This window comes from Desmodus rotundus, chromosome 13, assembly GCF_022682495.2.
Source record: "Desmodus rotundus isolate HL8 chromosome 13, HLdesRot8A.1, whole genome shotgun sequence".
In the NCBI taxonomy this organism is placed as follows: Eukaryota; Metazoa; Chordata; class Mammalia; order Chiroptera; family Phyllostomidae; genus Desmodus; species Desmodus rotundus.
The window spans coordinates 38,133,268-38,145,842 of record NC_071399.1 but is presented as its reverse complement, the minus strand read 5'-3'; the positions used below and the strand labels follow the sequence as shown (position 1 = coordinate 38,145,842).

The following is a 12,575-nucleotide window of genomic DNA, read 5'->3' as shown; positions in this document are numbered from 1 at the left end:
GTGATCTTTTGCTGCATGAGCACTATATACGTGCTGTAGGTAGGTTTTAAACACTTTTTTTGGTGGGAAGACTCACACTCAAAATGGGATCAAGCTGAAAACTTGGGCATAAACATGGGTGTCATGATACTTTCAATGTAATGCCATTGGAAAGTCTTCTTTCCTTCTGCCACTTCTCATACTTGAGTACTTCCTAGTCAATGATAGGATGTCCATTGTTGTACACTCTTATTTAGTCTCACAGGAGTGGGGCCCAGAATTCTTTTAGGGAAAAACCTGGTCATCTCTCAACAATGACTACTCATTGTTCCAGTGAGGGTACCAAATATTTAGCATTTCCCTTTCTCTTGATTATTTCCCCCCTAGCATGTAGTAGAAAAATGGAAAATAACAACAGCAACAATAACAAAACAAGAAAAAAACAAGAGAACAGAAAAATGCAATGCAGTGCAAAAGTACCATGGGAATCTGATTTTTTTTAAGAGAAGGCGTAAAGCTTCCCTAGTATCCTTTTTGAAAGGGATTACTCTCCTGTGTGTGTTGACTGGTTTTTCCTTGGGATTAGGAGTTATGCAAAATTGTAAAATGCATGTTGGCTTGAAACCTGATTGTTTACTTTATCCCATGAGTGTTCTTTTCTTACTGCCCTTTGCTTCACAGGTGCACATGTGACTGCCACAGATTTACCTGAATTACTTGGAAACCTGCAATATAATATTTCCCGAAACACCAAAATGAAATGCAAGCATTTGCCTCACGTTAAAGAACTCTCCTGGGGCATAGCTTTAGACAAGAACTTCCCTAGATCTTCCAACAATTTTGACTACATTCTGGCGGCTGATGTTGTCTATGCTCATCCTTTCCTGGAAGAACTTCTCATTACCTTTGACCATCTGTGCAAAGAAACTACTATCATCCTCTGGGTTATGAAATTCAGGTTAGAAAAAGAAAATAAATTTGTAGATAAATTTAAGGAGTTGTTTGACCTGGAGGAGATTTCTAGTTTCCCTAGCCTGAATATTAAGTTGTATAAAGCTATGAAAAAAAATCTGAGTGCATGATATCCTCAAAGGTGGACTTGGAAAGGAAAGGCAGACTGGGAAAGCAAAGGCGTACTTGGAAAGCAAAGGCAATTCCTAGTAGATTATGACTTTAAAGAAGACCCTGGATGATCTGATGTAGCATTGACTTTCCCAAGGGGGAACACACACACACACACACACACACACACACACACACACACTTTTGTCACACCACAGTTAGGGGTTTTCCCAGATATAGCATATGGGTCTGGAGGATGGCAAAACCATACTATGTGGTTATTGGTTAGGAAAATGTCTGCTTTTCTTATCTCTCCCTCCATATTACCATTTATTATTATGGTCATTATAATACACAGTACAATTATTATTACTTTTAATGTGTGACTATAGAATAGGGGTTTTTAATAATGACATCTCTAAAATAAATATTCTTATTGTTTTGAACATAAGCTTATATGATTCTCTGCTTAGAAGTAAAAAAATGGACTATATTGGGATCTATGTAAGTCTGAAAGGGCAGATACATAATATAATGGTAAATGTTAGATTATTGTGGTTTTTGTTAGTTCCAGCTTATAGGCAGTCTATCATTTCTGCTTGGCAGGGTGGGCCTCCAGCACAACCTCTGAAATCTATCAAGCTTGTGGATTTGAGGTTATAGGCAAGGACATTTCACTCTAGTAAATGAAAAATGAGTGGAAGCAAACATAAAAGCAGTTGGGATTTTGTAGGAGTTATTGTCTTATTTTTAAGCCAAATGCAGTTATTATTTGTTTTATCACAGAAACGTAAATATAAAAACTTTGAGTTGAGAATACATGTTAAAATGTTTAGGTTCTAATGTCAAATAACCAAAGGCTGTTTTCAAACTTTAAAGCTCTTCTAATGAACATGTATAGATCTAGATATTTGAAATCCTATGTGATTTTTCACATGGGCCTTAAGAGATTAGAATAAGTCTAAAGCAATTAAAGTCAGTGCAAGGAGAGCAGATAATTAGAGGATTTTTTTTTTTGCCACATAATAAGAGTGTATTGTTGGTAACTACTCTTCTGTGTCCCCACTAATGTTTGCTAGGCTATCACTGTGCCCTTGGGGTGACACTTGCTCTCCTATACCCAGCCCTTCCTGCTTTGCTGGAAGTTCTTAGACCACTTGGGTTGAGTAGAGCTAAAAATTTATTTCCTAGGGCCCTGATCTGTAAGCCAGGATTTAAATATGTTCCCAGTGGAATTTTTGGTATGTGCAGTTCATAGGGCCATCTCTTAATAATTCCTATTATTTATGTGTCCCTTTATAGTTTTCACAGCCTGTTGCACACATAATCATTTAATCCTCATAACCCTTCTCAGAAGTATAAGTATTATTATCCCTACTTCATAGACAAAGAAACTGAGGCTGAGAGGCTGAAGTCACTTGTCCAGGCTACGTAGCTGCAGAGTAGCAGTGATGGGGCACTCAGGCCCTGGCTTGTATGAGTCCAGAGCCTGTGGTTTTTATCATTGTATTGCTTCTGTTTATTTAAAACAATAATTTTCATTCTTTTTTAAATGAGTAAAGTCATTTCTTCAAAATGAAATCAATATCTAGAAAGGTAATTAAATACATTATGAAATGATGAGAACTGGTCCTTTTTAAATCTTTTTCTCTATTCCTGCCTTAATTGAATGGTAAGAGTAGGACCGTTTAGAAGATGACATTTAAGCAAAGCTGGAAATTGGTGAGAAAAATAGTAGAACAGATATCTGGAGAGGTATGTTCCAGGCAGAAGGATCAACTATGCAAGGACTGTAAAGCAGAAACATGCCAATACTCAATGTAGTGTGCTTGGAGCAGGGTGAGCCAAGGAGACTATAGAGGGGCTGGATTGTGTTGGATTTTTGCTGCAATCTGGGTACTGTGGAAGCAGACTGAGGTAAAATTTGGTGTGCAGGTCATTTGCAAGAGATTTCTGTTGGAATCAAGACCTGTGCAAAGGAGCAGAAGCAAGTAGGACAAAAGTAGAGGTCAATCTGTAATAAAGGTACAGCTACAGGCTAAGCTAACCCTCACATGGAGTACTGGACCTAGTGTGGTCTTTCAGAGGTGTCCCAGGTTGGGTTGAGACATTTGGGCCTTGATAACCTCATGTCATTCAGTCACACCCTGAGAAGGCTCTTTGACCTTGGATGGGGTGACTTGTTTCAGCAGACACAAATCCTGAAGACATTGGTTGACAGCTGCAGGCCATCTCTCAGCAATGAGGTAATAAGTCATTCTGCAGGGGATCTGGGCAGCACATCACAGTGTCCACCACAAACTTTAAAGTCATTGGAAGTACTTTGTCTTCTACTCTGCTTCCAAAGGAATGACTGGAAGCTTTGAAGTAGAAAAGTGAACCGTATCACTACATGTAAGGACCACTCCAAGTGTTGTTTTGAGAATACTTATCAAGGTCAAAGGGACCTGTTCTGAGGCTGTAGCAGCATTCCAAGCAAGAGAAAATGGCAGTTTCTAGCAGGGAATGTGCCTTGGAAGTGGTGAAAATGGTCATTTTTAGATGTGTTTGGAAGCTAGCCAATAGAACTTCCTATCATATTGAATATGAGTGTGAGAAGAGAGGAGTCAAGATTGACTCTTAAGTGTTTGATCAGAGTTCCTGGACACAAAGTCAGAAGCATAAGCTTAGGGATGGTAAAGCTCATTCAGGGAGCAAGAGTGAATACACAGAGAAGAAAGCAAGGACTGAGTCCTGAGATTGTCTAACATTAAGAAATCAGACATATCTCTAATTCAGATATTTTAAAAAATTCTCTTTGCCCACTCCTCTACCAAAAGTTGTATTAGTACCTGTTAACTCTGAGATATGTATTGGTTACCACAGTGATTTTTGAACTGGTCAGTAGAGGTCCAAGATTCCTTAAAGCTGCTTCAAATGCTTTTAGGAATGTTTTAGGTGCAGCAGCGGGAATCTTGGGGTAACAAGTAGAAGAATGGCTCCTCTCCTAAAAATGTTTGACTATCACTACTAAGCTATTTTTAGGTAGAATAAAGTGTCCTTACTTCAAAAACTGTGTTAGGACCAAACCAGCCATATGGTTCATAATAGTTCTTCTTTCTCTTGTGTTAATCTTTCAAACAGTGTTGAATATCCATTGTTTTATTCTGTTTATAGCATTCACTTGCAAATTTTAACACCCACCCACTCACATTCCTGAAACAGGAATCTTTCCTGTTTCACTTCATTCTGTCATTCTTTTTGCTATTGTTTCTCCACTCTTTTCCATATTCAATTTTACAATAATTTAATTTTAAAAGATATAATTTGGGTAGACTTTTTCCATCTTACAGTTTTTCTTTTATGACTAGGAATTGATTTGTCAACTTTAATCCAGGAGAGTTTTACTATGAAATTTGCCTTTATCTGACTTTTTTTTGAAGAAATTAAATTATGTTACTGAAAACCTTGATTCAATTTTTGCATCAACTTTCTGGGTTTCTAAAAGAATAAACATACTGATTATAGAGGTTTAAATAGAAGTTATCACAGTATAGTTATTGCTCCAGAGCAGACATTCTAACTTGTTGGTGATACTCTGCAGCTTAAAATTTACATGTTACATACATGTAACATGGAATTTTTGTGTCCCAGAGTGTTTCAACTGACTTTACAAAACTAAGCACTATCTTAGAACTGAATTCTTCTGTCTTAGAATTTACTGATATATTCTATTTTATTTGTATCAACTTTGTTTACCAGAATTAAAAAAAATTGTTTTCATTCTTTACATATATTTTATTATCTTTTTTGGATTGGCATTGGGTAGTTTCCTAATAGATTTGGAACCATTAGTGTAAACTCATTATTTTGAAAGAAAAAAAATGAGGAAACATGATAGAATGGAATGTTCCTTTTATTTTTTCTTTAACTTTTCAGACTCCAGGAGCTTGGTTTTCTCTGTGAATGCCTCATGCCTGGTCTTTATGTCTATGGCCTCATGCCATAGACAGAGACTATGTCCAACTTATTTTAAGCAGTGCCACTAGCATATAAGCAGATAAATAATTTCCAAGTATCCTTTGGAAATAAAACATCTCCACTGGGTAGGAAGTTGATGTACTGATTTTGAAAACAAGTTGGGACTTTCAGTTCTTCAAATGCAAGATTAAGTCAACCTTAAGTAGATCAGCTAAGTAAGAAAATTGATAAACTTAGAAGAAAATTAATATCCTATACCTCTTTGTTTGATTCCATTTGAACTTATTTTTCAAGGAAATCTGCATGTGGAGGAAGTAAAAATTGTCAAATATGTGCATTTTCCACCAAATTATAAGGTAATAATCAGAAATGGAATTTGGAACAGAGCGGGAAAATACTTCTGCAAAATGTAGGGGAATATGGCAAAACAAAATTTCAAAGCCATAAACATTTGTGATTGTGTTTGTGTGTGGAACTCTTTTTTTAAATCTTATTTAAGCCAGGAAATAATTCACAAATGATTTCTACATCCAGGTTCCTGCATTTTTGAGTTTTCTTATGTGAAATTAAGTCTAGAATATTGACCTGCGAGCTCATTTCAACATTTGCTTTGTTTCCAAGTTCCACACAAAATCAAAGAGAATGTTCTGTATAATTGTGTGGTTATATTAATGGGACAGTTATGTCTTTGGTGACTTACAATCAATTAATTTTGTGGTCTTTCTGGAGGGACCCAAAAAACCTGGAATCAATCTTCTGGAGGTTGAGCCCCTTGTAGTACAGGCTTCTCCCACTAGGTGACTATTCAAGGAACCCATCTGTATCAGTGTATGAGCTGGCATTGTTGTGAGAGGCTGCGTTTGGCTTCTGTGAAATTTTTCTGAAGACCCTTTCAACACATGTACCCATTTCATAATGGGTGATTTACAAACACACCTGCCCACACACTCTCTAAGTGTTCGGCAGTTTTTGACCAACACCAGCATGACCCCTCTGTCCCACCCTCCCTATTCACCTGATCTTGCCCTGAGCGACTATTTTTTTTTTGTTTTTCTGGATGAAAAAGGTCCTGAAAGGGAAACCTTTTGCTGATGTGGAAGAAGTTTTAAAAAAAGGCAGAAGCACTAAAAGGCATCAAAATCAACGAATTCAAAGGCTGTTTTGAGCAGTGGATAAAAACATTTCCATAAGTGTATCAAATGGAGAGTACTTTGAAGGTGATTGAAGTTTATACATGTAAGAATAAATACACAATATTTTATAAATAAATTCCACTTTTGGGGGTCCTCCCTTGTATTAACTCCTTTAATTATGAGTTCCTGAACTGGACATTAGTGTTGACTCTGATTGTGTATGGCTGTGTAGTATTTAGATTGCTGGGCACACACCATTGACTGCCTATTCTGTTGAACTAACCTTTGGCCTCTAACATGAACAGTGCTTTCACTGGCAAAGCTCAAAGGGCAGAGTTTTTCCTCTCGGTTTCTTTGTTTCCAAGGCAATTGTCTTTCTTTGAAATCCAATCAAGTTAAGCCAGGCGGTGAGGGACAAATACCATTATGATCTCACCTTTAACTGGAACATAATCAACAAAAGAAAAAAGCAAACAAAATATAACCAGAGACATTGAAGTTAAGAACAACCTAACAATAGCCAGAGGGGAGGGGGTAGGGAACAGTTGGGAGAGGGGTTTACAGGAGCTACTATAAAGGAAACATGGACAAAATCAAGGGGGAGGGTGGAGGTGGGGGAGGGAGGTGGGTTCGGCTGGGGTGGGGTGCAGGGATGGGGAGAAAATGCAGACAACTGTAACTGAATAACAATAAAAATTAAAAAAAATCCAATCAAGTTTTAGAATTGGTGCTCAACCATCAAGGAATTTAAAAGTATCACATAAAACGAATACAGATGTTCAGGTCAATTTTGTTGTAAATTAAATTAATAAAAAAATAGAAAAATATTAGATATCTGCTGTTAACCACTAACACTTTACCATACCAAAAATATTGTTTGGTTTTCCTAACAAAAGCACAAACCAAATATAATTAAAACAAGACATTTAAAAATATTGTTACAGCCAGACTTTATTTCAAAATGCCACAAATACAGGACACAAGGCTTCTGAAAATTACTTATTTGTTAAATGCTGGATTTTGTAGGTTAGGTTTTAAAAATTTTTGTATTTTCATTGTCCACAGGCCATATATTTATACACTTCTTTGTTTTAATTTAAAATTATGAGTCATAAAAAATAAATAAATTATGAGTTAACTTCACTGGATTTTTAAATTTATTTTTTTTGTTGTGATTTAATTTGGGTTTCTTATCTCTTTTTGTATTTCCTTTGTTGGCAGAATATAAATCATAATGGCAAAGGTTGTCTCTTTGTCACAAACCATCATAAATAAGCCCAAAGAACAAACCATAAAAATGTAAGAATTCTTAGATTAAAAACCATGAGTAATGTTTTCTATCTACCTGGTGTTCCAAGGTAAAAGTACAGTTTGCAACTAGTAAATTATTAACATTTTTCTACCAAGGGTTTCCTCCTTCCTTAAGATCTCTGATTAATAGTCAGTCAATTGAAGAATTAGAAGTGCCAAACATGATAAACACATTTTATAATCATGTATTAAAAAGAGGAATTGAGGAATAATTATGATTATAATTTATTACAATAATTAAGCTACAATTCTTAAATATAACATCTAATAAGAATGTGCAGCATTCTTGGGGTGACGGAGCACACAGAGTACTAGAGTTGTTGGGTGTGGATTTCATATTTTTTGAAGGTAATTCAAGGAGGCTTAAAAGCAATTATAAAAATGCAAAATAACTACCTGATTTAATTACATTTTGCTTTCTTTGGATTTTGTTTTTCTTCTCTAGGAAGTCATCTAATAGTTGTCCTTCATTCATTCATGCAATATTTATTGAAAAGCCACAGTATGACAAGTATGGGCTGCACGTAGTGAACAAGGTAGATGGGCCTGTCCTCCTGGAGACTTACAGCTCAATGCAAATGGTCAGATGCAGGGAAGTCAGTGCACAGTAGAACTAGACACTTTTACAAAGTGTTAGGTGTCCTGATAGGAGGGAACCTAATCCACAACCATGGAGTCAGTGAGGAGTTCCTGGAGAAGTAAACTGCAGCTGGACAAAACAGATGAAGAGAGGAGAGAAGGGACATATTCTGGGGAGAACAACATGTAAGAAACTTTAGAGACAGGCAAGAGTGACCTGCTTAAACTATTCACTGGAAAAATTATAGCTTTTATTAGCCCTTGCTGAAATAATAACTGCATTATTGAATACTCACTGCTTTCAACTCTGTTTTAGACATTTCTCGTAATAGTATCTCTGAATCCTCCTGGCAATTCTAGAGCTATTAGTGCAATTTATATATGAAGTAACTGAGATTCAGTGAGGGTAAGTGATTTCACAAGTTTACACCTGTGTGTAGGATGAGATGGGAACCTTGGTCTCTGTGGCACCTAAGCTGTGCTCTTTTCAGGGTACTGCGTCGTGTCCACTTTTTACTTGGAGCCCTGCAAAATATCTTAAATTTCATTTTTATTCTTTCTAATTTGGAGGAATCCAACCTAGTGAATATTGCCATTTGTCTCCAGAGCACAAATTAGTGTAAGTGGGATACTATTGAGATGAACCCGCAAGAGCTCCTTTTCACAGTTTATCATGAAGAGTATGATTTTATAAATGTATGTGTATTTCCAGCAAATACTTAAATGCATTTTTCTTTGCAAGGAATATTAGGTAATTAATTTAAAGATATATAGCGATCTTAAAAAATTGCCAGTGTGGGGGTAAAAAGAGGTCCTTTTTTATAAAGCGTGCTGAGGTGGAAGAAAAATCTAATTTTTTTCTTGCACCATGGCTCAGGCAGAATGAAGCAAAGGAAGTGTAGGATGCCCTCAGGTGACATTTTCAGCAAAAAAGGCCAAGGGGTGGGGTTGAACTTTAAAACATCATCAGATCTGTCAATGATGCTAGTGTTTATAGGCTTGTTACTAAGTTGTAAGCTCACTGCAACAGCACAAAGGTAAGCCCTGAGGGGATGTGAGAACACCAGTTCTCAGAAACCACTTTTCAGCAGTCTTTCAAGGTGAGGACAGTATTGACTCAGCGCAGCCTTCTGAAGCCAAAGAAGAGTGCCACGGGTCTCTGACCAAGAGATTGGAAGTACACCAGCATGTCTGCAGCAAAGTGCTTGGCTAAGTGGAAATGGCTTTTAGCCTCTGTTAGCCTGAGGATCTTTAGATGACAGGCACTTCGGTTCTGTGGGGTTGATATTGCTGAGTAAGTCCTCAGACTTTGGCTGGAGGCCCTGACAGGTGACTGGATGTAAGCTGATGCCAGTGTGGGCAGCTCAGCTTGCTTCCATGATGTCAGAGGAGGACAAGCTGTCAGAGGCTGTCATGTGAGGGCCAAGTTCTGAGGACTGACCTTGCCAATTGCCACTGGAGAGCTATATGAACCAGAGTATCTAGAACACTGAATGTTCTAGAATTGAGAGGAGGGAAAAATGATGTATCTAAAACTTCTGGAAGGACATGGTTACCCTGGATAGTCACAAGTTCAAAGGCAAGAGGGTAGGAATGGAATTTCTAAGGAGAAAACCTCAAGGTTATTGAGAAAAAGGAGTCATAGAATAAATTTTTCTTTGATAGTTTTTTTTTTATTGCGTGTGTTCCTGGTTGATGTTACATTCCCCAGCAGAACCTGGAGCTTGCTAACTGACATCTCTACTAAGCAAGTGACTGAATATGGAGTCTGATAAATGCAGAAGTTGAAGCCAACATCCGAGGAAAGTTCAGCTTGGATTCAATAGCATTTACCTCAGATGCAAAGCTTGCTTTTATTCTATCATAAGTTTCTACCAACTAGGTGAAAAGCTAAGGATTTGAATACCCTTCCCCCAAAGCTCCCTGAATAAAACCCAAGTCTGAAATTACCAAAGATTGCCACTGGGAAGCCCCAGTGATCTGTAAAACGAACAGTTCCTTCTGAATAAGTAAGTGGAAATGAAAAAAATGATTTAAACAAATGAATTATGAAAGATTATATGCAAATGCATTGAAAGCAGTAAGGGGTAAATACACAACAGTATAATATGATAAATAGGTGATGCTGTTCTCCTTAATTAGGGATTGTTTAAATTCTACCCCTTGCCTCAGAACTGTGCATACATTATGAAATAAACTCTCCAAGACAAAAAATAAGGGCTGGTTTTCAGTTCTGTAAATGCTATACAGGTGTTCATTGGCTGCCCATGTGTGTGTGTATGCGTGTTTGAGAGGGGAATGGGAGGGACGGAAGAGAAGAAGACTGTGAGAGGATGGAGAAAGGCAGCTAGAAGAGACTATACTGGGTGGGGTGGGAAGAGAAATTTTGATTCTTACAGCCTGAGAGAAAATATCTGGCCAGACTCGTCATATTTCTTTCTTTTTTTTTGTAATACAGTGATTCTCAAACTGGAGTGTGCACCAGAACCACCTTCAGGGCTTGTTAAGCTGGGCCCCAGCCCCAGAGTTTCTGATTTAGTAGATCTGGGGCATTTCTAACAGGTTTCCAGGTGATGCCAATGCTCCTGGTCTGGGAGCCACACTTTTGAAAACCACTGTTGTCACATTACACTTCAGTGTTATCATTGGAGTCTAAAGTATTTTGGTACATAAGGGAGATGCCTCCATCTATTTGTTCTGTCTCCTCTATTTGTTTTCTCTATTATATCTGATGATCTATGTCTTAAAACGTGCCCTCTTCCTGGATTATTCCCCATGAGACCTTCCATTAACCCCCTTGGTAAATTCCTGTAGGCTTCATCCTTTCTAAGTTGCTGGGAAGAGAACTTTATTTGAAAATGCATGATACAGAATAACCTTTTGGCTTACACTTAACGTTTTCTTATGTCTATGCATCATTTATGTCCATTTTGAGTTTAACCCTTTAAGCACAGTTATAAATAGTCTCTGAAGTGAAGAGAGAGTGAAATTGTGTAGAGATTATCTCTCAAAGACTTTTAAGGGATATTTATTAAAATTCTAGCTTGTAGACTCTGAATATAAAATACTTGTACATTATTAAAGAACAGAAGTGACAATGTTTAATTTTATTGCTACAGCATGTAGTTGCTCCATATTCAGACAGGTTCTTAATTAAAAAATGTGTCAATACACCTAATAGAAAAGAGGACACTAAACCTTAGATTGTCTTTAGAGGGAAGTTCTGATATACACAAATAGTGACAGCATTTGAGGTAGGATTTCTGGTGGTGCTAGAAATTTGTCAGGCCTGGAATGGGAGCGGGGGAGTTTAGCTAAGAATAATTCTTGATTTCATTATTGAGATATGTATCTGGACAAGAACCTTGTTCCTCATACTGGATAAGCTAGAAGATGTTGGCATTGTTGAGATGTTTTTATTTTTTTTGACAGTGGGGTATAGTATTTTTTCTTTTCAACTTTTTTAATTGATGAGAAAAATAGATAGATCGACAGAAAGATGGTAGATAGATTTGTTCTTCTACTTACTCATGCATGCATTGGTTGCTTCTTGTATGTGCCCTGACTGGGGATTGAACCCACAACCTTGGTGTATGAAGACAATGATCTAACCAACTGAGCACCTGGCCAGGGCCTCTTTTCAAACTTGTGATGAATTAGAGTCATATTCTTTCATGAAATTGACATACTAATACCTCCCACTAGATAATTTCCATGAACTAATTTAAAAACTGGAATTCATCATCATCATTGTAAAAAATAATTATAAAATAAAAGCAATTAGAATATTCTGGAACTGAGGGTGGAGGGAGGTGCCCATTTTCTTAATATGAGTGCACACTCATGCTGGCTCAGAGCAGTAGTTCTCAATGTTGGTTGTCAATCGGAACCCCTGTGAAGCTTTAGAGAAATGTTATTTCCCTGGCCCTGCTTCAACTCACTGAATTAGAACCCAGAGATTGGATGGGTAAAATCTTGTGCAGATATATGTTAGTTGGCATTTTGGGGGAAGTACTGGTTTGGTGTATATGACTAATCCTGCTCAGATTGTCTCTTGTTTGGCTCTTTTTACGGTCTTCATGGCTTGTGACTTACTGAATCACTTATGGATTCCAAGCTGTTTCATTGCATGTAATTGTTAAATAGAGAATTTTACACATGAAAGCCTCCAATTGTATTGAAATAACCTCAGACAGCCTAGGATACATTTCCCCTAGAGCTCAGTCAATACAGATTAATTGTTTTTGAAGAAAGAAAACATTCTACCTCACCTTATCACTGGAATATTAATTTATCTAATCAATAGAAATTGGAATGTTACCATGTTATATGCAAACTATGTCCTTTGCTGAATCAGTCACTACACTGTTTTTGAAGAACCCACGAAGTTCTTCATCCCAGAAGGAAGGTTCTGCTTTTCACAAAGCAGTGGGCAGGTATAAGAAAGGAAGACTCAGCAGGGAGTGAGATGTGTCAAGCTAAAGGAAAAAACTAAGAGTGATTGCATCACATTAAGTGTTTTTGGCATATTGGGCTGCTTTTAAAGAAACG

The 12,575-nt window shown here is 37.2% G+C and overlaps 1 protein-coding gene across 4 annotated transcripts in view; it reads left to right on the top strand.

Annotated features, from left to right (window-relative positions):
• METTL21C (methyltransferase 21C, AARS1 lysine) overlaps nt 1–6,301 on the top strand; it is a 33,670-nt gene extending 27,369 nt beyond the window's left edge. For 3 of the 4 annotated variants that reach the window (XM_045186724.3, XM_071220198.1, XM_045186725.3), the window contains one exon: nt 661–4,228. In XM_045186724.3, the coding sequence (XP_045042659.1) occupies nt 661–1,061 (401 nt within the window). In that variant the 3' untranslated portion in view covers nt 1,062–4,228. Of the gene's footprint in view, nt 1–660; nt 4,229–6,067 lie in introns of those variants that run through there. The other variant, XM_024578869.4, reaches the window with a different exon arrangement.
• Nucleotides 6,302–12,575: the final 6,274 nt, after the last annotated feature.